General features: G+C 34.8%; 3 protein-coding genes across 4 annotated transcripts; 2 read left to right on the forward strand and 1 right to left on the reverse strand.

The window, feature by feature from the left end:
• The first annotated feature begins 6,991 nt into the window (after positions 1 to 6,991).
• On the forward strand, positions 6,992 to 8,560 carry LOC146140669 (small ribosomal subunit protein mS29-like). The gene has a single exon (XM_083391255.1). It carries the CDS (start codon positions 7,120 to 7,122, stop codon positions 8,434 to 8,436), a length of 1,317 nt encoding a protein of 438 aa, XP_083247381.1. The 5' UTR covers positions 6,992 to 7,119; the 3' UTR covers positions 8,437 to 8,560.
• LOC146140670 (zinc finger FYVE domain-containing protein 21-like) lies at positions 8,449 to 13,689 on the forward strand. Its single transcript, XM_083391257.1, has 7 exons — positions 8,449 to 8,714; positions 9,957 to 10,007; positions 10,086 to 10,254; positions 10,438 to 10,516; positions 10,581 to 10,693; positions 13,052 to 13,182; positions 13,243 to 13,689. The coding sequence occupies exons 1-7, from the start codon at positions 8,589 to 8,591 to the stop codon at positions 13,291 to 13,293; spliced, it is 720 nt and encodes a 239-aa protein (XP_083247383.1). The 5' UTR covers positions 8,449 to 8,588; the 3' UTR covers positions 13,294 to 13,689.
• Positions 13,690 to 21,670: 7,981 nt separating this feature from the next.
• On the reverse strand, positions 21,671 to 23,203 carry LOC146140671 (uncharacterized). Of its 2 annotated transcripts, none has more exons than XR_014501340.1 (4): positions 22,948 to 23,203; positions 22,747 to 22,848; positions 22,567 to 22,683; positions 21,671 to 22,501 (listed from the first exon to the last, which is right to left on the reverse strand). XR_014501340.1 is itself a non-coding variant. In XM_083392325.1 (4 exons), the coding sequence occupies exons 1-4, from the start codon at positions 23,183 to 23,185 to the stop codon at positions 21,949 to 21,951; spliced, it is 1,002 nt and encodes a 333-aa protein (XP_083248451.1). In that variant the 5' UTR covers positions 23,186 to 23,203; the 3' UTR covers positions 21,671 to 21,948. The 2 variants fall into 2 exon arrangements, 1 of the variants encoding a protein (XP_083248451.1); XM_083392325.1 differs by having other exon boundaries at positions 22,956 to 23,203.
• Positions 23,204 to 24,115: the final 912 nt, after the last annotated feature.

Consider the following 24,115-nt stretch of genomic DNA (forward strand, 5'->3'; position numbering starts at 1 on the left):
TACTGACCCTAAATACACAGGACATTAGACATGCCTTAAAAGTTTTATCAAACAGTGTTTATAACTGTTTTGCAAAATGACAATAATTCACTCGCAGAACACACCAAAAAAAACTATTCTTCATGGATTCTTTCAGTTGACATTCAACACATCGTTTTATTATATTTTATTACAAAGCAAGGGATGCCAAAAAAGGTTGACAGTCGCACAACGAAATAAATACGGACTAGTTTTGGCCACACATTGAGTTTTTTACTGCTACACACACGTAATTTTCACATCATACAACAAAAATCAAATAAACATACTACCATAGGAAATTAAGCAGCATACATACACTGGTTAAAATTGCTAAAAAAATACTTGTTAACTTGTTGTGTGATATTTAAAGTGCATGAAAAAGGAATCCTCAATTATTTTAACACTGTTAATTAAAATGTAAGTGAGTAAGGCTGAACCCCCCACCGGTTAGACAAAAACGCTTTAAAGCAGACTGATCGAGACTAATGAGATGGAACGCTATTTCTTTTTTTATCGCGTTCCCACCGACCAGATTTGACGCAAATCTTACGCACAGCAGACAGACAAGACTAAACGCGTTTTTAGCGAGATAGTGCGTGCACTACTTTTTGCCGTGACTAAAGATACTTTTTGATAGAAACCACCATTTTTTACGGGTTTCGGTAGGTTTTATGTTCGAAATGTTATTTTAAAAGTTTTAGCAAGTATTTTTTTTTAAATTATCATGAAAATATGTTCCTGGAACGCTTGAAAAGCCTTTTAATTCGAATCTTTCTTTTCTATGTCTGATTTCACCAGCTTGACTAGTTTAAAAAAACAATTTTTATGACATCCTTGCGTAATTTTGAAACTTATCTTCATGTTTCAATAAAGTGCAAAAAGTGTATGAAAATAACCCTATTTATACCTTTTTTCACAAATAGGGTGTACCCGCACTTGTGTTGCCGTATGAACGGCTTGTTAAGTTTCCAAATACATATTTCTGCCAAAACTTCCATTTAATTTGCCTCCGCCATGATCATGACTGAATTATATCGCCTAGCTTTGTCGAGTTTAAGTTTCGCGCCCTTTGTCGGTGGGGATTAGACAGAGTCACTTTCATACACGACGCGACAAGTCAACAGTCAGACATGTTTCGTCGCGTCGTGTCTGAATATTGAATATGTCTTCATACTGATGCTAATATTTCACAAACAATATTATACTAAATGAAGGACTTATTCAACTTTTACTGTAACCAAATATGTTTTAGGGCGTGTACTGTGTAAAACAGACAAAGTTTACCAATTAGCCATACTGCTGTCAATATGATTTAATTGCTTATTCACCTTTTGTATGTTGGCATACCTTATAAAAATAAACTAGAAAACTATTAGGTTGGTTGTGTTAATTAACTGATGGGCAAAATGGGCCAACACTGCGCTGCATATAGATAATAAACTTAAAACAGTATTTAATTTCACAGATTGCCAACGATATCAGCTTTCAATTGACGAGGGTTTCATCGACTTCTTCCTTGGCAAGATTCTTTAAAGCCTTCAAGTTTTATAGATTCCTCCATTTCACATAATGCATCAGTTTTAAGCCATTTTTGTTATGTTGTTACACACTGCTAGAATACAAAACTTCAAATAAATATAAAATAAATAGAGCCTTTCCTTTTTTGAGTAATTCTGCTATTCCAGGCATCCAGTAACTGCAATTAACATTTAATACCTGTATTTAGTATTTTTGGAATGTTGTTTAAAATGTGTATTACCAACAGAAAAAAATAAAACAAAAAACGTCTGTTTGTTTGGCCGCTTGGTTTTATAATTGTGCTTTCTTTATTTGCTGAAAATACAGGGGTATTGTTAGGTTTTAGTTTGTGCTCGACAACAAATTTCAAAGAGTAGTGTACTACAGGAAATAATACATACAGTTGGAAAGTGATAAGCCTTTACACTTCAGGAAAACTATCAAAAAACAAACATATTTTTACCCATAGGTCATAGCAGTATAAATATGGCAAATTTTTCAGATTTGAGGAAGTCGGTGACAGGGTGTCACGAATCGGTGACAGGGTGTCACGGAATCAGTGACAGGGTGTCACGGAATCAATGACAGGGTGTCACAGAATCAGTGACAAGGTGTCACGGAATCGGTGACAGGGTGTCACGGAATCGGTGACAGGGTGTCACCAAATCGATGACACCTATCACTAAATCAGTGACAGGGTGTCACGGAATCGGTGACAGGGTGTCACGGAATCGGTGACATGGTGTCACCAAATCGATGACACCTGTCACTAAATCGGTCACAGGGTGTCACGAAATTGGTGACAGGTGTCATGGATTTGGTGACACAGACAGGGTGTCAATAAAAAGTCACGACCCCTGTTGCAAGTTCAAGTCGAAATTTTATTTTCAGCCGTGCATTTTTTCAGCTGCAAAACATCTCCCCCGCGCAATATCCAAAGTTTCCAATCTGGCCTGTAGACGTTACAACTACAAGGATCGTGTAGGACTTCCCAGCCTTCCGCTCTCAACATAAGAGTTACCGTCGTGGCTGTTTCTATTCAGACTGTAGAAAGTAACGCAAAAACGGTCTCCAAATACTGCATATGTACATTATTTGGGTTAGGGTGTTGTTAGCGTTTGGGTGTGGGTGGGTGGGTCAAGTATTGATATATTTAATGTTAATAATAATCTTTGATTCACCTAAACTCAAATGCTATCCCGCACTCTAACTCAAGTAATGTGCGTTGCGGTATTTGTAAACCGTTTTTTTTTGCATTGCTTTCTGCGTACCACATTGAAGCGTCTTAGCGCTATTTATCCTTAAATACACCTCTTAATCGCTAAAGTAAACTACTTTAAAAAATGGTCCCGTTACCCAACTTATTTGCACCGTACACGGCTTTAGCAATAAATCGTATTTTAATTTTGCAGAATCGGTCACAGTAGTAATAGTGTGAATTAGAAGTTTGGTGAACTGGCGAGCCGGCAAATAAACAATTTTGAGGTGTTAGGTAAAAAAGTTTTTTTTTTAGGTGTGCACAAAAATTGTCCTATAAAAAATTTGGTGTGCTCCTTTCACAGAATGCAGACTAGCCCTCCTATCAATCTATATAGTTGTTCACAGGGTTGCCAGCGCTAGTTGTTACACCAGGATCTAAGTTTTTTGATAAATTAAAGTTTTAGAATTGTATCTAGAATAATTAGAATATTATATATTCAAGGACAAGTAAAAACAAGTGACACCATTTTTTTTCAAGATAATATTGTATATCATGGACCTCATAAAACTTTATACTAATCATCTATGTAGCCCAGGCCCAGTCTGCATTCTGTGACGATGCATACCCAAGATTTGTTTTAAAACAATTTGTGTGCACACTGGGTCATTCCATTGCTACTGGTACAGTGGTGGCACCCTATGTCATATATTTTTTTTAAATTTTATATGTATAATCTCCCTGCAATTCTATGAAAAGTGATGCCAATTTTACCGAAATTGGTCAAGTACTTTTTGAGATATCAGCGACTGAAAATTGGCCCTTTTTAGGCTTTTTCCTGATCGCTCATGCATAAAATTTAACTGCAAATTTTGTTTGACCTATTATGAAGGTGTTTTAAATGGTAACTTAAAAATTCCAATGCATATCAGTTCTCCGAAGTAAGCAGATTCTAAAAAGATATATTGTTGTTTGTTTTTGTATCACTACAGGCCACCAAGTGGCTAGTTTCACACATGACTATTTGAGATCAGTCATGCATGACAAAACTTTGATCGGTTATAGCGAAAAATACTCTACTTTGATTTTTCTGCAACTTATCTTAAATGAAAGGTAATTTTGTTGGCTTTCTACCCTCCAAATATGAAGTGGGATATTTGAGTAGAAATTACAAAATTTCATTGCTTTGTAATAGATTGCGAAAAAGCTTTATGACGCACTATTATAATGTATAATTATGAAATGTGATTGTCTGGTGCTTCCAGGAAGTCAAAAAAACTTATGGAAGTCTGCTGGTACAGCAATGCACACTAAGCCAATACATAGACCAATAATTTCAATCAATGTATGGCGAAAATTGCCAATAATTTTAATGATTTGCGACTGAAAACTTTATGCACAATTAGCGCACAATACTACTTATACTAACAGAGGATGATTCTATACGATGACAAAGAGAAAGATACTATACAATGTGAAGTACAAGTATATATGTATATTGGAAGACACCTTATATTCAAGTAATATACTACCAAGAGCTTAAATCTTTTGCAATGTTATTGCAAAGCACCGCCCTTCCTTCAGTTACACAATAATAACTGCATGTATGTGTCCAAGTAACCCTTATTACTAAGTAATAACTAATAATACATCTAAAGATCTATCACTTATTAAGGTTGAAAATTTGATGGAAATAAACTTTGGTTTGATTATAAATCATGACTGAAACTAGCTGCAATTCACTCTGCTTCAAGTTACAAAAACTTATAAAGATGTGTGAGACCAGTCACACCACTTAAAAAAAACAAAAAAAAAAACAGGCTTCCATCAGACTTGGAGATTTGGTATTGTCCTCTTGATGTTAACAAAACATGACATGCCATCTGGCACAAAACATGGTCCAATGGAAAAAAATATTGGCCTTGCCTTTGAGGCCAGTAATATAATTGAACAGGTCTTTTTGGATGCATGCAATAACAACTTGACATATATACCATCATCTTTAGCAATAGAGATTATGCAGCCCATGTACCAGTCATGCTCATATACAAACTTGTGAAACATAAGCGACAGGAGAAAGCATTGGCATTTAAGGTGGTGTAGTGCTTTTACAAATTTGAGATTGCGCAGCAAATTCAAAGTCACAACTTGTCCTTATGTCGTATAACTCCTTCATTCAGTGGTTCAAATAGTGGAGTATAGTACCTTTTAAAGTCGGTCCAGACTAAAACCTATCTTGCAAATGGGAAGAAACTGATTTCATGTCCTTCGGAATCACTTCAAAACTAATAGTTGAAAAAGTTTGGCAACAAAAACACATATTACTGGCCTTAAAAGCAGGACCAATACTTTTTTCCATTTGATCATGTTTTGTGCCACATTGCATGTCATGTTTTGTTAACATTAAGAGGACAATACCACATCTCCAAGTCTGAAGGAAGCCTGATTTTAAAAAAGAGTGTGACTGGTCCCACACATCTTTATAAGTTTTTGTAACTTGAGGCAGTATGAATTGCAGCTAATTTCAGTCCTGATTTGAAATCACACCGAAGCTTATTTCCACCAACTTTCAACCTTAATGAGTGTTAGATCTTTAGATGTATTATTAATTAGTACTTAGTAATAATGGCTGTTTAGAACATACTGTACAGTTAATATTGTGAACTCAGGGGTCGGGAACCTGAGTTATGTATGGTTCTTTTGGTAACGCCATATGGCTCTTTTGATAAAAGAATCTTGCTTGCAGATAAATGTAAGCTATCATTTCTCAACATGATCTGAATAAAATTGCAAGCGGCCACAACCGCTTTCCTAACTCTATATTTTCTTTTTATTACTCATAGTAGCAAATTTTTTTCCTTCTTTTAGCGAATCTCTTTATATTCGAAAGGCCCAATTCTTTTAACCGAACTCCGTAATCAAATTTGTGCAAACCTAACTAATTAAATTTAATGCACATTATGTTCTGTCCTTTAAATGAGAACAAAATAAATGGCCTTGCACAATTTACTAGTTTTTGCCAACATATATATAGCTAGATGTTTGTGGCTCTCATGAAAACACAAAAGAATATTTGACTATTATGGCTCCCTTAGTTAAAAAGGTTCCTGCCCCTGGTGTAACTGAATGAGGGGCAGTGCTTTGCAATAACATTGCTAAAGATTTAAGCTCTTGGTAGTCTGTTACTTGAATATGAGATGTCTTCCAATATACATATGTACTTGTACTTAACATTGTATAATATCTTTCTCTTTGTCATCGTATAGAATCCTCCTCTGTGTTAGTATAAGTAGTATTGTGCGCTGACTGTGCATAAAGTTTTCAGTCGCAAAACATTACAATTAATAGCAATTTTGCCATACATTGATTAAAATTATTGGTCTATGTATTGGCTTTCAGTGTGCATTGCTGTACCAGCAGATTTCTATAAGTTTTTTGACTTCCTGGAAGCACCAGACAATCACATTTCATAATTATACATTATAATAGTGCGTCATAAAGCTTTTTCGAAAATTATTATTCTTAAGTATGTAAATTTGTACCAGGATGCAACATACCATACGCATAGCGAACACAGCCCGTTTGGGATAAAAAGATTTCCTTAAAATCTGGAAATTTTTTTTTTCTTTGCACTCATATAGTAGAATGTTGCAAAAAAACATAGTTTGGGGTTTGGGGGACATAGTCTAGTGCCCCCCCACCTTGAAAGGCTTTCAACCCCAGGGAGGGAAAGTTTAAGAACCTCTGGTCCACATAAATGATGTAACTACTTCATAGTTTACATTAAGAAGGTAACAAACAAGGAATACTTTGAGATAAAATAATAAATATATATATATATATATATTCTAGTGTAATCTGCCAAAAAAATTATTATAATCTAGGTTATTCTTTAAATTATTGCTGGCAATGCTGGTTAGTGGTTATGCCATAAAAAGATTACCCAATTGACTGTACAATCAACATTTAAATGAGTCACAAAATTACCACTAAGTATATTTCTGTCAGAGACCTAAACCTAAGGCCCGCTGTCACTAATTTTTGATTCACCAGCATTTTAACTTTGTTATTTCAGATAATTTTTCTGTATATTCTGAAAAATTATATTATTTATTTTAAGAAGTCAAGCTAGATACATTGTGACTTATTCTTCACAGCTAGGACATCTGAAAGTAATATGTGTTCAACACTTCCACTGTGTTATTGTTTTAGGCATAAAGTAAGTTTATACTTTCTAACTTTTTTGGCAGGTACATAATTGAAACCATAGGCTGTCCTTACTGCCATTTAAAAAAATATATTGTCGCAGCTGTATACTAAAGGCAGCTCATTGTGTGACTCTAAAAAGCAAAAACACTATCCAGTTGCACTTCTATAGAAAAATGCTTATTAGTAGGTTTAAGTCCACAATATTTGCTTCTCAACAATACATAAACTTAATAAAGACATCTTCTTCATGGGGAAAAAAAGGAAACAAAGAAAAAAAGGAACATCTGTCAACAAGGGTTTCACCTAATAAAACTTTTTATTCCACAAGTGCAGCTTTAACTCCTTTATCCCACACAGAGCCAAGTATTTCAAGCAAACTTACAAATTTCATGTGTAACTCCAGTCAGATAAATGATCATACAAACGATGATGTTGGTTTGATGCATGAAATACCTTCTGAAGTGTATAGACGTATGGTTTCACCAGACTTTAACACGAAACATTTTTCCTTGAAATTCCAACATTTTGTGAAGTCTGTAGGTGAAGCATGTATAGTTATAAGAAAACCTGGGGTTGAGTTGGTGAATTATCTTAAAAACACAGACTATGATGCACCTGTTAATAGGTACATTATTTATGGGCCGAATGGTTCTGGAAAAACTTCCACCCTACAGTATGTAACTCATTATTGCATGCAACAAGGGTGGCTAATTGTTCCAAATCCTGCTTGTTATGATTGGATGAAGTATACAGCAAGATTCAAAGCTGATCAAAGGTTAGAGTTGATTGAATCAAGTTGGAACAAAGAACGAGTGGATGTCCCACAACGTTCTGTAAATTGGTTAAAAGTTTTTCAACTTACTAATGGTGAGCTACTTAATAACATTAAGACAACCAAAGATTATGCTTGGTCAAAGCATGAAACTTCCCCAGCTGGAACCAGCTTTGCTGCTTTGGTTACACTGGGCCAGGCTCGTGTTCGCATTGCCAATGATATCATTGGTGCCATTATGAGGGAAGTGCGTGTTCAAGATAAAAGTTCAATGCCAAAGACATTGGTAGCTGTTGATGCTGTAAATGTTCTGTTTGCAATGACAAAACTATCAATGCAGCACAATGTATTGTTATTACCGTCTCAGTTGTCATATGTTCACAATCTTAAAAAACTGTTATCAAGTACATGGAATAATGGTGCAGTGGTTACAGCAACAAGTTCAGCATCTGCGCCTTTTTTTGGTCAAATGCCACCTAGAAAAGGAAGTCACCCTTTTGACCTATTAGGCAGTAGTGGGTTTGATTGGATGGATCCACACATTCCCATCAAGGTTGAGCAGTACACTGACAGAGAAGTACTTTCACAGCTCGCTTATTACAAGCATAAAAAGGTTTTGCAGGGAAAAGCATTAACTGAAGCCGGAGAAGGGGAAATAATTCAACTAAGCTGCTATAATCCATCAGACTTGTTTGCAATATGCAGCTATGCCTATTAGTCACTTTGTAACTTTAAATAAATAATTTAAATTAATTTTACTAAAAAAGCTGCTAAATATTGGCTAATATCAGCTTAATGTGATACCTTTCTTTGCTTTATGTACTACATTGGGCTGGATGTTTTTTAGGTTAGCTATGTGTCAAATTTAAAATGGATAGTAGTTCAATTGGCCGGAAGTTGGAGAGGTCAGCAAGTGGATTAAGAATGGTTCCAGTTTCTGAAACGTATGCGTGTCCATTTGCCCTTGCAGAGCCTATGTGGGTTTCAGATAAAGAGGTTAGTCAGGCATAAACGATTAATAAAAATATTTCAGCCACATCGTGACTATTTATCAAATAACCTAAAAATATTTTTTTAAAGCAGCATGGTTCAACTTCAGGCCTGCAGGCCAATGTTGTTGTTTTTTTACTGGCAATCTTATTTTTATTGATCATTCATAAAAGATAATTTTTTTTGTATTTTCCCGCAATCCAACAGCCTGGCCAGCCCATGTCAATGTTTCCAGCATGAAGTTGCAGTCTAATATTTACCCTTTTTTATTTGTCCACAGCCAAGTGCTGTTGTGACTATGCATATCTATATTTACAAAAGCAATTTTGCCAAATTTTAAGTTAAATTTCTAGATAATTCATTTTTTACTATTTATGCTTATATCTCTTTCCGATGTGGCCATTATATTGTGGGTAACCCCTATCCAACTTTCTTTTTAGAACATAATGAGTGAGTATGCTTTTAGTATTTGCAAACTTTATATGTGATGTCTGCAGCCATTCAAGGGTGGAGACTAGTATATTATAGTGTCAGTGTTGTATACAAGTCATTTTGAAATGACGTAAGTTTAAGTCCCAATCAAGTCATTATTAGAGGAAGTCAACTCTCAAGTCAAGTCATTGATAATAAAATAAATCGTTGAACCATTAAAATTGGTGTCTTTTAATTATGAGCAATAACTTTAGTAAAAAATAACCAAAACGTACCATTTTGCGAGCTAATTGCTTTATGTGCACATCAAGATAAATAACACAATTTTATAGATGACTGTCTATTATAAACACATATTTTTTAAGTTATTTAATACAATATCTTCCAAGTCAAGTCATTTGTTTAAAATACCAAAGTCAAGCAAGGGATTTGAAAACAGTGTAAAGTCATTGACTTGCACACATTTTTATGTACCAAAAAGCATCAAGTATGCCTGTAAAGCTAACGTTTTCCTAATTGAAACAAAATTGGCACAATATTTTTCGTGCTTCATTTACACCTAAACACCAAATCATTCGCAAAACAGTTCTTAACATTACTTGAATTACAACGTCAGATTTTGTCGCTACTTTTGACATATTTATGAAAATTTTGCCCCATCTTAAACTAAAATGTATCATAACTCGCAAATGAATTGCTTCTGATGGCTCAAAATAAATCTAGTTGGACCTCGCTGTTTTAAGGTTTGAACATATCTGTTCTTGTGAAGGATCTGGAATTAGTTAAAGTTAATTTTTTATTGTTAATGTTTTTCAGTGTACAAAATGCTTATCTTGTCAAAAGGGATTTGATTTCTTCAATCGCAAGGTATTTTGATTAATAACTGTTTATTCTAGCAGTGTGAATAATTGAATTTAGCAACTTTTTTAATTTAAATAAATGAAGCACCACTGCAGAAGATGTGGCAAGTGCTTCTGTGATCGATGTTGTCACCACATACTGCCATTAAAGAGAATGTACTTTGTTGACCCTGTGAGACATTGTTATGATTGTGCAGTTACATCAAAAGAGGAATCTGATTTTTTTGACAAATGCTTGCAAATTCTAACAAGAGGTTTGTTCCAAAAATATTTTCAACCCTTACTGTAGAAAAAAGATATATATATACATATTGTTTGATTGTAAAATGTATATAAACCTTTCGTTAGTTTCACATGTTTGTAAATATAAATTATACACCTGGTTAGTCATTTTTTGAAAATGACTATATAAAGAAACATTTAAATATTTCATTTAGGTTGTGATTTTCAAGTCCTTGATTTAATCAATGATGTAAACTTTGGCAAAATGAAGTGTAAATTGTCAGAAGACAACAGGTACATACAAATGTGTATTTATTGGCTATCTCTTTATAAGCAGCTGCTGTATTTACAATTACAGGCAACTTGATCATGTACAAGGACATCCCAGCAGTACAACTAATGCTAATACTCCACATGCAGTGTCTTTAATGAAAATCACTAGAGCCAGCTTCCTTACATGTGATGCTAAAGGTATATATAATTTTCAAGCAGGCGATTATCAAAAAGGGGGGTGCCGAAGTTTTACCTAACTTAAAGTAGTGTTGATTTAGTAAACTGTTTTGCTTGTCACCATTAAGATTGCCGAAAAACGTTAGTTAGTGTTGAGCACATTACAGTATGCTAGTTTGGCTTTGAAAACTATGTATACCACTGAAATAGTAAGGTAGGTTATATTATTGAAAAACAAATTTGTCGGATGGAAATTGGCGGAAGGCTTATCAGCATTTTGGCCAGTGTTATTCAGTCCGGGTGAGTTCTGATTGGGAGACGCACGCCCAACTGGCTAATGCAGATTCAATACCAACCCTGCCTTCTTGGACCTAGACTGAGCCAGAACTACCTAGGCTATTGTTGGTTGTAAAAAAATGGCTATCAAACAATTCCTATTTTGAAAAAGTAAAACTCATAGTTAAAAACATGAGTAAAAACAGGATCAGACGTTTTGTTTAAAGGAAAATATATTTCGCCAAAGTGGCATCATCAGTTCCTGTAAGAGTACAAATAAATAAATAAAATTTAAACAAAACTACTGATCCTGTTTTTACTAATGTTTTTAACTATGAGTTTTACTTGTTAATATACGCGTCAGCGGAGCAGTGATCGACTGCCCAAAACCTGCCGCCGATGGTTTTCGATTCTATAAAGATACACCCTATTGTTGCTATTTTGAAAAATGATACCTGGATTAATATTAAATTAAATTTGCACTCACCAATCAGGCATGTGTCTGCCAATCAGCAAACTCCCCCCTCCCCCCCAAAAAAATTTGGCATACTGTTCTTTCCCACTAGTTAGTTTTTACCAATGAGTGTTTTTTACATTGTTATAAACCTAGTTGGGGATATAGGTTTAAATGTGTGTTTATTTTGGTGCGTATACATAGTTGTTAAACAGCAATCTGACAGTTTATTTCTCGTTGAATAGACAATTGGAAACACTCGTAAAATAGTTCATTTTTGTCGTCTAATCTCTTGTCAAATATTTTGCTCAAAAACACAAGAATTAATCCCTATAACCGCTTGCAACGAGTCATACTCTGCTATGCTAATTTCGTTCTGAAAATAAAATATAAATAAAATTTTCCAAGTACTTTCATTTAAAGCTGGTTTAAGTGTGCCATTTAATGGATACCAGTGTCAATAAATAGAAAACGTTTCTGGTCTCAATTATATCCTTCACTTCCCAACCTGGAATATACAACATCAATGTAACATGTCTCGCTATTTGTGTATCAAAGGCATCTTAAAATTGCATTTTTGTTTGTATCATGTAATTTTTGAAAGAATCGCTATTTGTATATCGAGAGGTTGTTCCTGTTGTTTTTTATACATGGTTTAGTTACTATTTTAGATAATTGAGATATGACTGATGAATATCCATATAAACAACATTTTTGGAGTTAATCTGAAAAGTTATAACACTGATGTGTTTATCTATTATATATGAAAAATAATATAAAAACACACACATAAACACAGAGGCACACTCGATAAGCGTCGAACATTAAATTTTTGTACCTTCTGTTAAAAATATAAATAAAAACCAACATAAAGAAAAAATATGATACCATGTAAATGTCCAATCGTTATTATGATTAAAATGAGAATGCAAAACACCGTAAAACAAACAAGCTTCAGAAATTTCAATAGACATATAGCAATTTAAAATAAAATGAAATTTTTAGATGCATATGGTGAAGGGCTAGTACTCTAGTATCCCTTCCTTATCCCTCTACGTCACAAAATAAATTGGAAGCATAAGTTTTTGAGATAATTTTCGTCGAAATTTTATTCCAGTTTACTGATTGTAAAAAAAGACAAATGTTTAATCTCTTAATGACCTTACACTTCACATGTAATAAAAATCCAATACAGTGTTTATTTTGACAAATTTAAGTTTTTTGTGTTAAAAAATTCTACAAGTGAGACTAATATGAAAGAAGATCAATGCAATTTATGTTACCCTGTAATTAATCTAAACTGTTAACTCATATTTTCTAAAATAATTATCAGCGTTTTGGGATTCTTCTCTAACAGGTCAAAATTTTGTTTAAACAAATTTTTTTAGGCCAAAATTTGTCAAATAAGTCAAACTTCCCATTTATTAGGTTTAAAAAACATTGTCTGAGCAATGACTTTGACTTGATTTTGTACCTAAACTGCATCCAAAATAAGAAAAACCAGTGATCCGTTTTAAACTGTAAAAACATATTTTGCTGTAATAAACATGATAAATTCCTACTTAATTATTTAAAAATGTTAGTTTATTATGACTTACATTAAATAGGGCAGACAATTTCTACCTTAACAAATCTTTGATACACTTAAGATGGGACAAAGCAAGTTACTGGCATTACTGTGACATTCAAAGATGTTGAAGACAGTGTTATATTGCATGAACAACGATATGAATCAGTGGACACAAAAGCAGCAAGATCTTGGCTTGCTTCATTGCAAAAGGTAGAAACATAAATTGGCTTACCACAGTAACTAACTATAATATAATTGTTTTTCTTTAAGGGATTAAAAATGCTGTTTGAAGCTCGTGATATCTACACTGCAATAACCTGACCATAAACTGCCTTAACTTATCCTCTTTAAACCCAATTTCTAACATTGTCATTTGTATTATACACATACTGTATGCTGTTAGATGTCAATATCATATCTATTTAATGTAATGTTGTATTAAATATACATGGTAACTAATTAACAGTATTTAGTTTATGTATTTCAACCAAATATTAAATAAATAATAATTAGAGTTATGTAAATCGTATCATGAAAAAGGAAAAAAGATATTGTGCAATACCTAATTTTTCCTATTTGTTTTACTTTTAAAACTTTATTGCTTGTTTGCCTACTAGTTTTCTAATCTTTTATTTTTTATGTTCGTTTATTTCTTATCAACATTTTTTGTTCATCTGCAAAAATATATTGCAATAAAAAGTCGCAAATATAGCATATAAACTCCAAATGACAACAACAAGGTCTTGTTTTAGGTATAGCTTTGTAAATATTCAAATTAAATATCTTTCCGTCCTAACATCATTTATTTACCCCCCGGGTCACTTGCGTAAGCCTCAACTTAGGGCGTGTGAAATGTTTCGAGAAATAATTTGGCAGATTTAAGTAACGGAGCCGTGACATTTTTTCGCAATGTGTGACAAAATGTTCACATATTTATTCAAATTGTACACACGGTAAAACGTCCTCTTTAAAACATGTGCACATTTTTACTGATTTTTAGAGTTAGAGTTTTAACGTTAAAACAGAAAGTCGAAGTCAGAGGAATCACAAGTACAGTACCGGTATGGGTTCTTTTGGGCCTTTAATATGTGCCACATTTTTTTTAGAAAGTGCACATTACAAATTGTGCACACGTTGTGCAAAAAAGCTTGCATCCATATCTCTATTTTTATGGTGGTTGTCGACTTGAGAGTTACTCCTTAAATAGGTGTTTTAAAATGCTGGAAGTCAATCGTGTCCGATACTCTGGTATATCGAAGTCGAACGAAACCAAATTAATTTGAGTCTTCGGCCATGTTAAGGGTTCGAAAGTTTGACTTTTAAGGGCGCAGCCAGCCAAGATTTTCGGGGGGCAAAATTTTTGAATTTGGACTAGTAAGCGTATTTTGTTTGAGAAACCGCCTATCGATGCAGAAAAATACGAGACGAGTAGGCAAAAGTTATTATTATGTAAGTTAATATTATATTTTAACAACTTGACACTGAAGCTGCTACCTTACAAAGATAAATCATCTTAATATAAAATATAAACAAATAACTATTTACAAATGATCAGTAATGACTGGGATGTTCAAAGTAAAATCCCTGGGGGTTCTAGAATATTAGGTTTCCAATCTAGAACAGTGCTCCAGAACCGGCTGTGCCGCGTGACCATTCCAGGTGTGCCGCAACGTGTCCGGAGGTGTTTTACTTACGGACTTTTTATAGTACAATTTACACAAAAACTGTACATCTCGTAAAAAAGACTGGCTATATTTGATCTAGCGATTATTCGGGTGTAGCTTTTGGAATTTTTCTTAATATTTAAGCTTTATTAAGCCTAGGATTAAGTTCAATTGCCGGAAGTCAAATTTATATATACCGGCACCGGTAGTGCTTTTAACTGACACAACTACCAGGAGTACCGGTATAAATATATAACAGCTGTTTTCAAACCTCGTACCATAGTGGAAAGGAAGATACGCCCGAAACCCATAAAATGTCATAATAAGTATTTTTGTAATTGTATGGATTAATCTTGGCTGCTGTTCCAAAAAACTAATCAAACATAGCAAGGTGTGCAATTTTACGAACATAAACCCAGGGCTGCGGAGTCGGCATCGGGACTCGAGTGGACCACATAAAACTACCCGAGTCCCGAGTCCGACATGCGCAGTGCCAAATTTTAAAACTGATATGGCCGCCAACTGTAAATTGTAAAGGTGCTGGAATAGCATATGGTGGAATATTTTTCATTCATGTGTTGTGAGAAATTAATTATATGACACCCCTACAAGTGAATTGCCTAAAATCTACGTTGTTTTAGTTGCATAAATTGGCGGAATTAATACAGACTGTAGAGTCAGGGCCGGCGGACTCTGCAACAGGGGACGTGGCGATATTTTGCACAATGTGCGCAAAAATGTTCGCACATTTTAAACTGCCTTCCAAAATGTGCGCACATTTTGAACTGCCTTAAAAAATGTGCGCACTTTTCAAACAATGTGCGCCATTTTTAAGTTAGAGTAAGAGTTTTAGTTACAGTTAGGATTAGAAGTAGAGTTAGAGTTAGGGTTAGTTAAACTCTGTACTCTAAGTCTAACTCTAACCTAAAAATGTGCGCACATTGTTGAAAAAGTGCGCACATTTTTGAAGGCAGTTTAAAATGTGCGCACATTGTTAAAAAAAGTGCGCACATTTTTGAAAGCAGTTCAAAATGTGCGCACTTTGTTAAAAAGGTGCGCACCTTTTTGAAGCCAGTTTAAAATGTGCGCACATTGTTAAAAAAAGTGCGCACATTTTTGAAGGCAGTTTAAAATGTGCGCACATTGTTAAAAAAAGTGCGCACATTTTTGAAGGCAGTTCAGAATGTGCGCACATTGTTAAAATATGTGCGCACATTGTTAAAAAAAGTGCGCACATTTTTGGAGACAGTTCTAAATGTGCGCACATTGTTTGAGAAAAGTGCGCACATTTTTGAAGCTACTTTAAAATGTGCGCACATTTTTTGCACATTTTGGCGTGCACATTTTTGCGCACATTGTGCAAAAAATGTTCGCATCCTCGTCTCGGACTCTGGGCTCGACAAAAAATATAAATATAAATTAATGTAATACTTAATCGCTCCATTTTCACCAGGTTGCCATGGATATTTGCTATGGTAATGTCTATTGTCGATCGATAATGTCTATTGTTGATATGAGAATCATTAATTGTCTTTTGTGCCTCGGATGTATCAACCTCACAACTACAATGTAGATTCTGCATTCACGTAGAATTGTTCATTGTCTCTGCTTCTAACATACGAGCACTTCAATTGGTTCCTTGAGTAACAGACAACACTTTATTCGATACGGATCTTCATAATAATGAATTGAATGATAAAGAATCTTATAACGCAAGCTTATAAAGGGGTTTAGAAGAGATCTGTATAAAGAAGGCAAGACGTACATACGCAATAAAATAGTTATTTGTTTCAATAAAATACGTAGGCATCACGTGGCAAAGGGCGGTTCCAGCTAAGCTTTTTCTCTCGACTCTCTTATACACGGAAATAATATTTTTGTCCCAATATGGCTTCAACAAAAACCCGGACTCCAAATCAACAATCGACAAAGCCACGTAACTGGCCAAACCCGAATTGTTGACAATAAGGCGAATTTCAAAACATGCGTTAACATTAAACGGATGTACGGCGCACAGAAATTTCGGCAATGGATTTTTACCGTTATTTTCCATGACGAAACATTAAACGGCAATAACAGCGATAAAAACAAAGAATTCTCTGTGATAAATAACAATGTGATGACGTGTCGCTACAAAACTCTGTTTATTATGAAACCTCGACCTTCAGCACAATAATGCTGACAGTTTTAAGTAATTAATTTTGTGCTATTCAATTGGATGTGAAGTGCATTTAAGCGTTGACTAACATAGCTATAGGCAGCAGGCGCGGATCTAGGATTTCAGTTTGGGGGGGCCATGAATTTTTTTAGATATGACGTCACAAAAGTATACCATTGCCTGACGTCATAATTCAGGTAAAAATAACATCGGCTGGCCGAATAAACTAACTCCTGCAAAATAACGCGAAAAACAGACCTTTTGAAAGCAAGAAAAAGTAATAAGGTTAGCCTCTAACAGTGGGCCGGTTTCCTAGTTTGACCCGGTATGAAGAATATTGCTGAAAGACACTACCACGTGTATTGTCTACACATCTTACTTTGTCCCGAAAAGGCGAGAGCAACCGCACATGCCACCGAAAAAGCGCCGAGGCCACGTCGCAATAAAACCATAGCGTTGTCTGCTGCGGCCGGCTGTGCTTCTTTCATGACACTTCTATCAATTTTTAAGTTACTGTAGTTGGTTTTTGCCAAATAAGGTTGCTGAAATGAGCAAAACTCTATGCAGAGTTAATCCTAACATTAGATAGGTTAATCAAATCTTTACACAAGGGTCGGCAACCTTTGTGTAGTAGTCGCGGGCCAAAATCAAACTCAGAAAGGTCTCTGCGGGCCGCACAACATATGTTAAATGAGATTTTGTGTTATTACAACTTTATAACAATTGTGAATCAGGTGGGCCTCGGATTTTTTTGCACTTTAAAAACGTGTTTATAATTGCTTTTAAGGAGGCAGTAAAGTCTTGGCGCAAATTCGCTAAAAAAAGCGTATACTTGGTTTAAAATTCGAGTCCACACGTCGTCATCCCCCTACTATATTAAAAAAGTGTAATAAAACTACTTTGAGAAAATGCGATAAATTTGATAGTTAATGTATTTTAGTGTTTGTTAACCATTTGGGGCACACCTGGCGAGCGAAACGAGCGCGATTTTTTTAGTATATCGGTATTTCTTTTAATTTCTTGTTTTTGTTACATTTAAAAAAAAATGGTTACAAAGTATTTATCGTTTATTTTTGAATACGTTTTCGTTTTTCCGCGACGCACTTTGGCAGCTTTCCACGGCTCAACAGTAAAGAAGCGCTGATCTAGCCGGATGAAATATATTGGCAGGCTGGTTCTGATACAGATGTGCATTAACAACAAAAAAGCTTTTAATTGTACTTGGATTTAAGTTAGTTATTATATAGTCGAGGTCAGCGTACGGTCACTTAAGCCGTCGCTGCAAATCTGAAAAACGCCGCTTTGCGCGAGTGCGCAAAACGAATTTTACCTTTTTTTTTGAAATATTCATTATATGGCGCTATAAGCTCGTACACCACTACAAAGCTTAAAAATATGTCTTATTTTGGCGAAAATAGGCCATACTACCTAGGGAACCGCGAAAATAAGCTGCCTATTAAGTAAAAAAAATGTACATCTTTTTTAGTTTGGGGGGGTGGGGTGGGCATGGCCATATCGCCCCCCCTCCCTAGATCCGCCCCTGATAGGCAGGGTTACCATCTGCTCAGACCAAAAAATAAGCACGCTACTCCAAAAAAATAAGCACGCTGCTAAACATCAGGGACAGATTCAGGACTCCGGGGGTGAAATCCAAAGTTTTAGAAATAACGTTATAAAATAAAAACTTGAAAAACAGATATTTTTGTATGCGCAAAACGTAGCTTAATCGCGAAGCACAAAAAAATGCGTTTATTAGGTTGAAATTGGCAAGTTAACCACCCTTATTTAATGCAAGCTTTGTCTATTTTTTCGCGTCAGAGCGCACCAGTTAGCCTATACACCTTTAAACCCTGGTGCATGGCAGCATGAAACGCCAATTCTGACCCTGTCTGGTAGTTAAGTTTGGTTCACTTTGGCGGAGTTTGGCTTGTAATGAAATTATTCATTGAATGATTTACTGTAATGCATCTAGCTTTTTTTTTGTAGTAGCATTGTGTTTTCCATAGCCTCTGGCCTGATTTAGCATTTTGTCTGTAGCCTACTGACACAAAAAAGCCAGTCCTCACGTCAAGCCGAAAGTTTACTTGATTGCTAAAGCAACCTACCACTCTTTTATAGGCTGCAATGTACTTTTTAGATTTAGAATAAACAATCACAATCCATTGTTATTATGTAATTTAATACATTACTGTTATAATCTGGGTTAAATAACTTGGTAAATATAAATAAAAAATTAATAAAGAACGCTTTTAGAAACTAAAATAAGACAAACTAAGCACACAACTCTAAAAAAAGCACAAATCTTAGAAATAAGCACATTTGCGTTTTCTAAGACACTGCGCCCCAAAATAAGCACAAATCTTAGAAATAAGCACATTTGCGTTTTCTAAGACACTGCGCCCCAAAATAAGCACAAATCTTAGAAATAAGCACATTTGCGTTTTCTAAGACACTGCGCCCCAAAATAAGCAAAAATCTTAGAAATAAGCACGGTATGGTAACCCTGGCTATAGGCCTACCGACATTTTTTTTGGTGTTGTACATATTTTAAAGAAGGACACAAAATAAAAAACATAGCACCGACGAAAGTGTGACCTACATAATTATCGAGTTTCCAAAATAATCAGGTTGCCAGTGTTGTAATGACTTAGGTCATTTGACTTGTCTTTTGACCAAAATGACATGTCAAATTGGGATTAAATTAGGTGTTTTTTAATAAAATTTATCTTTTAAGTTTTGCACTTGTATTGCTGTACCGGTAGGTATATTGCGTTTGTGTTATTTTTTTTATTTAAATTGTTGTTTATAATCGGACGAGTTTAGCAATTTTAATAGTTTACCAGCTTACTTTTATGTCAATGAAAAGACTTGAAATTGACTTGCTCTCATAATGATTTAACTTGGGAAACCGACGACTTGGACTGGGACTTGACTTGTTAGTTTTGCAAAATGCTTGACTTTGGATAAGTCATTTCAAAACGACTTGTTTACAACACTGTAGATTGCAGGCTCGCCAATATTTATCGAAGACTATTGTTTTGCCTGCGAAGTTCAAACGTTTCCCTTACATCTTTGAGCTTTGATTTTTAGGTGGTTTATTTGCAGGCATATAGGGGAAGCGGGGCAAGACGGACCACGTAAGTCGTAAGGGATAAACGCACTTTTCGAAGTTTTACAAAATATTTTTTGGTGAGTAGGGAAGCAGCCGAAAGGTCTTATTAAAAGTTACTGTTATGCTAGAAAAACAACTAAAAGAATCATACCTTCTGAATAAATTATCAACATTTTTTTCTCGATTTTTGCATGGGGCAAAACGGGTTACCTTGTGACTTGTGAGGGGTCCGTTTTGCCCCACTCGGGTGTCCGCTTTGCCTCAATACTATGCACCGAATGATACCCTAGTTCCTTAAAAATCTTCAAACTTAAAATGTGTTTCGGATGGATTAATAAACAGAACCTTTAATTATCTACAAATTATTCAGTAACTTTCCATTTACTTAAACTTTAGTAACAAACGCTATCCTTCACCGAAAGCCATTATGATGCAAGCAGAGCTGGCTAGAAAAACAACTAGTTTGCAGTAAGTCATTCATTGAAACGTCTAGCCCTTCTGAAGCTGGTTTTTGACCAACGATTACGGTACGGCTAACGTATCATTAGTATCATACAACTAGCCTGCAGTGAGGTTCGAACTCACGACCTCCGGTCAAGCCGGGACCGTCGCTCTACCAACAGCGAGCTATTGAGGCTCAGAGAGGAGCGAGTCGAGAAACAACCATACGCCAATGCTTGCACAATCTGTTAGTACAAGCAACATCGTAATGAAGGGGATCCACAGTAAATGAAGGGGAAACACTATCCTGTGCGAATAATTTAACTGTGCCCAATCAGGGATGCAGAGTCGGAGTTATAGACACTGGACTCGGTAACCGAGACTCGACGGATTCGGTTTATTTTACTGGAATCGGACTCGGGACTCGACTAAGACTACATGTAAGCCTACCGGAAAGACGGTGATGCGAGCGTTCTTCGCAAACAATGTTTTTCAGAATGTGCGTGCATTTTAAAATGCCTTCAAAAATTTGATAACTTTTTTTAGAATGTGCGCACATTTACAGATAGGAAATATGCGCCTATGCGGGCACAATTTTTTGATGTTTTTCTCTTACTCTTTATCCTTTAACTCCACTCCTCAAACTCTTCTTCATTAACTCTACTCCTCTGGAACTCTTTTAAAAATGTATTTTTCCTAATCTTCTCCCCTTAACTCTACCCCTCGTTTTTTCCTCGAATGTAAATTCTTCCTCTAAACTCTTTTTTTAACTTTTCTACAAACTCTTTTACTAACTATTGCCGGACTCTTCAATCAACTCTTTTTTAATCATTCCTCCAATCCGTCTACCAACTTTTCCTATGACTATCCCTCTAACTCTGATTTAGACTCTTCCACCAACTTATCCTCCGAGTCTTACTTCGACTTTTAACTCTTTCTCCTAATCCTTACTCAAACTCTTTCTCCAAACTCTAACTCCAACTCAAAACAATGTGTACTTTTCAAAGGCATTTTAAAATGTGCACACATTTTTCGCGTTATTCAATTTTTTATGCTTGTTGCGGCCCTTCTACCATTTTGAGTTATGTAGGCCTATTGTACAGGTTTAATACTTAGCAAAACCGGGACAATGCTAGAAGCAGAAATTTTAAGAAATACTTTATATAAAACTGAAAACTGGTCTACATTATACTTCACCTTGTCATTGTCAGGATGTTCACTAAGTACAATAAATAAAACTTAAATATCACAATTAGTAGAGCAAAGGCAGCGCGACCAACAAACAAAATTTTGAAACGTAACTAGCAAAATAATACAAATAAAAAGTGTCTTCTTTTTGTGTATTTGCAAAATTGCTTTAATTTAAAAGCATACCAACGTGCCTAAGCAACATAAAAGTACCCTCATAGTTAACATTTTTAATGAAATAATGTGCACAAAAGCATAATTAGCTAATCTGGAAAAACAGTTTCCATCCAATAAAATTAGGAACTGCAGTACTGAAACACTTTTTAGGTTTATATATGTCAAACAAAGTAGCTTGATATGTCGACCTAGGGCTTTAATATTTTATTAGGATTTCACTTACTTGTCAATTGTTCTCATTTATAATGCTTTGACAAGAAACAATAATACATAAACCTATAATGGTATGGCTTATATTTCAACGAAAATTGATTTGTTTTGTTATGTAATTGTTTCGAAAAAAATTGATTCCTCTTGCAGTGCCCTTTTGTAGATTGAGGCTTGAATAGAGTGTTTTGGCGTTGGTTTGATTTTAACGAAGTTAATTTTTTCAATGGTTTGTCTTTTTCGGTGAAACTTATTTTTCTGTCCAGTTTCAGATTTAATTTTTCGTCTTGCGTTACTTTAGTGTTGGTAAATGTATTTCTGCACACTATAACTCCTAAATCTTCATTTATATCAGCTTTACCCACAAAGCTGGTCTTCACTTTTTTTGTGTGCATAACAGATGTAATTTTATCTTCAGGAGCATCAGAATTATTTGGCAAGAATGGCACAGGGACTTGGGGTACTCTGGTAAACTGCAGGAACCCTTGTTTTGTAAATTGAGCACTGCAGCGATTGAACATTGGTTGCAAGATTGGAGAAAAAATGCCCCACTTAGCAGCAAACGTAGATAACTTGATGTACCTTAATAAATCATATGTTAGGATATCTGGGAATAATTGCAAAAATATTTATTGAGTAACACTTACCAATTTTCAATATGACATAGAAGGTCTTGTAAAAAAGCATAGATGTTGCTACATACGCTTGTTAATAAGGTGTGCAGAGGTATGAAGTGTTCAATACCAAGTTGCTTAAAACAGTGGCTTAAAAACAAAAAGAATTATGTTGTTTAAAATGTTTCGAAGCAATTCTTAAGTAAAGCTTACCAAGTACATTCCAAACAGTTTTTACTGCATTCCTGGAGGATTTTAAAAGCTATTCTTAGTGTTCTTAACAAACAGTTGAGTAAAGATTTTGAATCCTCGTTCCTTTAAAAGAATGATTATATATAATATATATATAAACAGTCTGTTAGATATAACAAATTAAGTTTGTTACATTAAAGTAATGTTTTAAATTGTCCTTACTTCCGTACATGATTGTTATGCCATTTGCCTTCCCGACAGTGATTTTTAACTGAAGGTTAACAAACTTCCTGGAATTCCGTTCAAGTTTTTTAATTGAACTAAAAAACTTTTCGGACCGCTGGGCGGAGCTGTGCTTGAATGCAATTTGGGTTAAAAGTCCTAAATTATAGGCAAAACCTTGTTGATTTCGCAAAGTTGCATCTGCATGGTTTAGGATTACTCGTACTTCTTGATCCATCTCAATTTCATTTGCAATTTAAAAGTCTATCCAATGCTGCAATTACAAAGTTTAGACAAAACATAATTTTTTTTTAATTTTCCACGACCGCATACCACAAAAAAAATAATCCTAGATGTGGTTTATAATATTGTTATGTTATAAATTATTTGAGCTAAACATAATCCAAGTGGGTCTTAAAAATGCAGTAGCCAAAATATTAAAAAAAAGTAGTCCGAGCATATAAAAACAAAAGTAGTCCGAGCATAAAAAACTGTCAAAATCTAGATAAAAACGATTCGCTATATAAAGAAAACGGCGCACGCCCCTATAGGCTACGCCTGCGGTTCTCAACCAGTGGGCCATGGCTCACTAGTGGGCCATGAGAACATTTAGAGTGGGCCACAGACCAATTTTATAAAGCTAGATTTAATGAAGAATTAAGTTTTATTTGTGTCACTACACTTAATTTTACAGAAATAATGGCTTGGGAAGGAATTGAAGGAATGTAAATTTATTGTTCAACAGTTAGTATCTCACTAATGCACTATTAAAGAAATATTCTCTTTTGAAACGTGTTCTGCTGTTTTTTGTTCTAAACCTATTTCATAGTTGTTTTGTCATAAACAGTTAATGGGCCACAGAATTTTTGTGCAACGAAAATGGGCCACGAAAGAAAAAAGGTTGAGAACCACTGGGCTACGCAATATAAAATTGTGGTAAACGGTAAATATTTGATAAAACGAAAAAATAATTTAACTGCTTTATCGATTTTAAAAGGAGAACGCTTCCCGAAGTATCTGTTAATATTTTTAGATGAAGAAAACAGGTATGTAGTGCTATACAAAGTAATACAAAATATTACATCTGATTATTTCATGCATTAGTGTTTATTATATTTTGGTGCTGGTCTAGTGTGAAGGGTTACCATATTTATTCTCCCAGTTTCGC

Source organism: Ascidiella aspersa, chromosome 6 (genome assembly GCF_963924565.1).
Source record: "Ascidiella aspersa chromosome 6, kaAscAspe10.2, whole genome shotgun sequence".
Classification (NCBI taxonomy): domain Eukaryota; kingdom Metazoa; phylum Chordata; class Ascidiacea; order Phlebobranchia; family Ascidiidae; genus Ascidiella; species Ascidiella aspersa.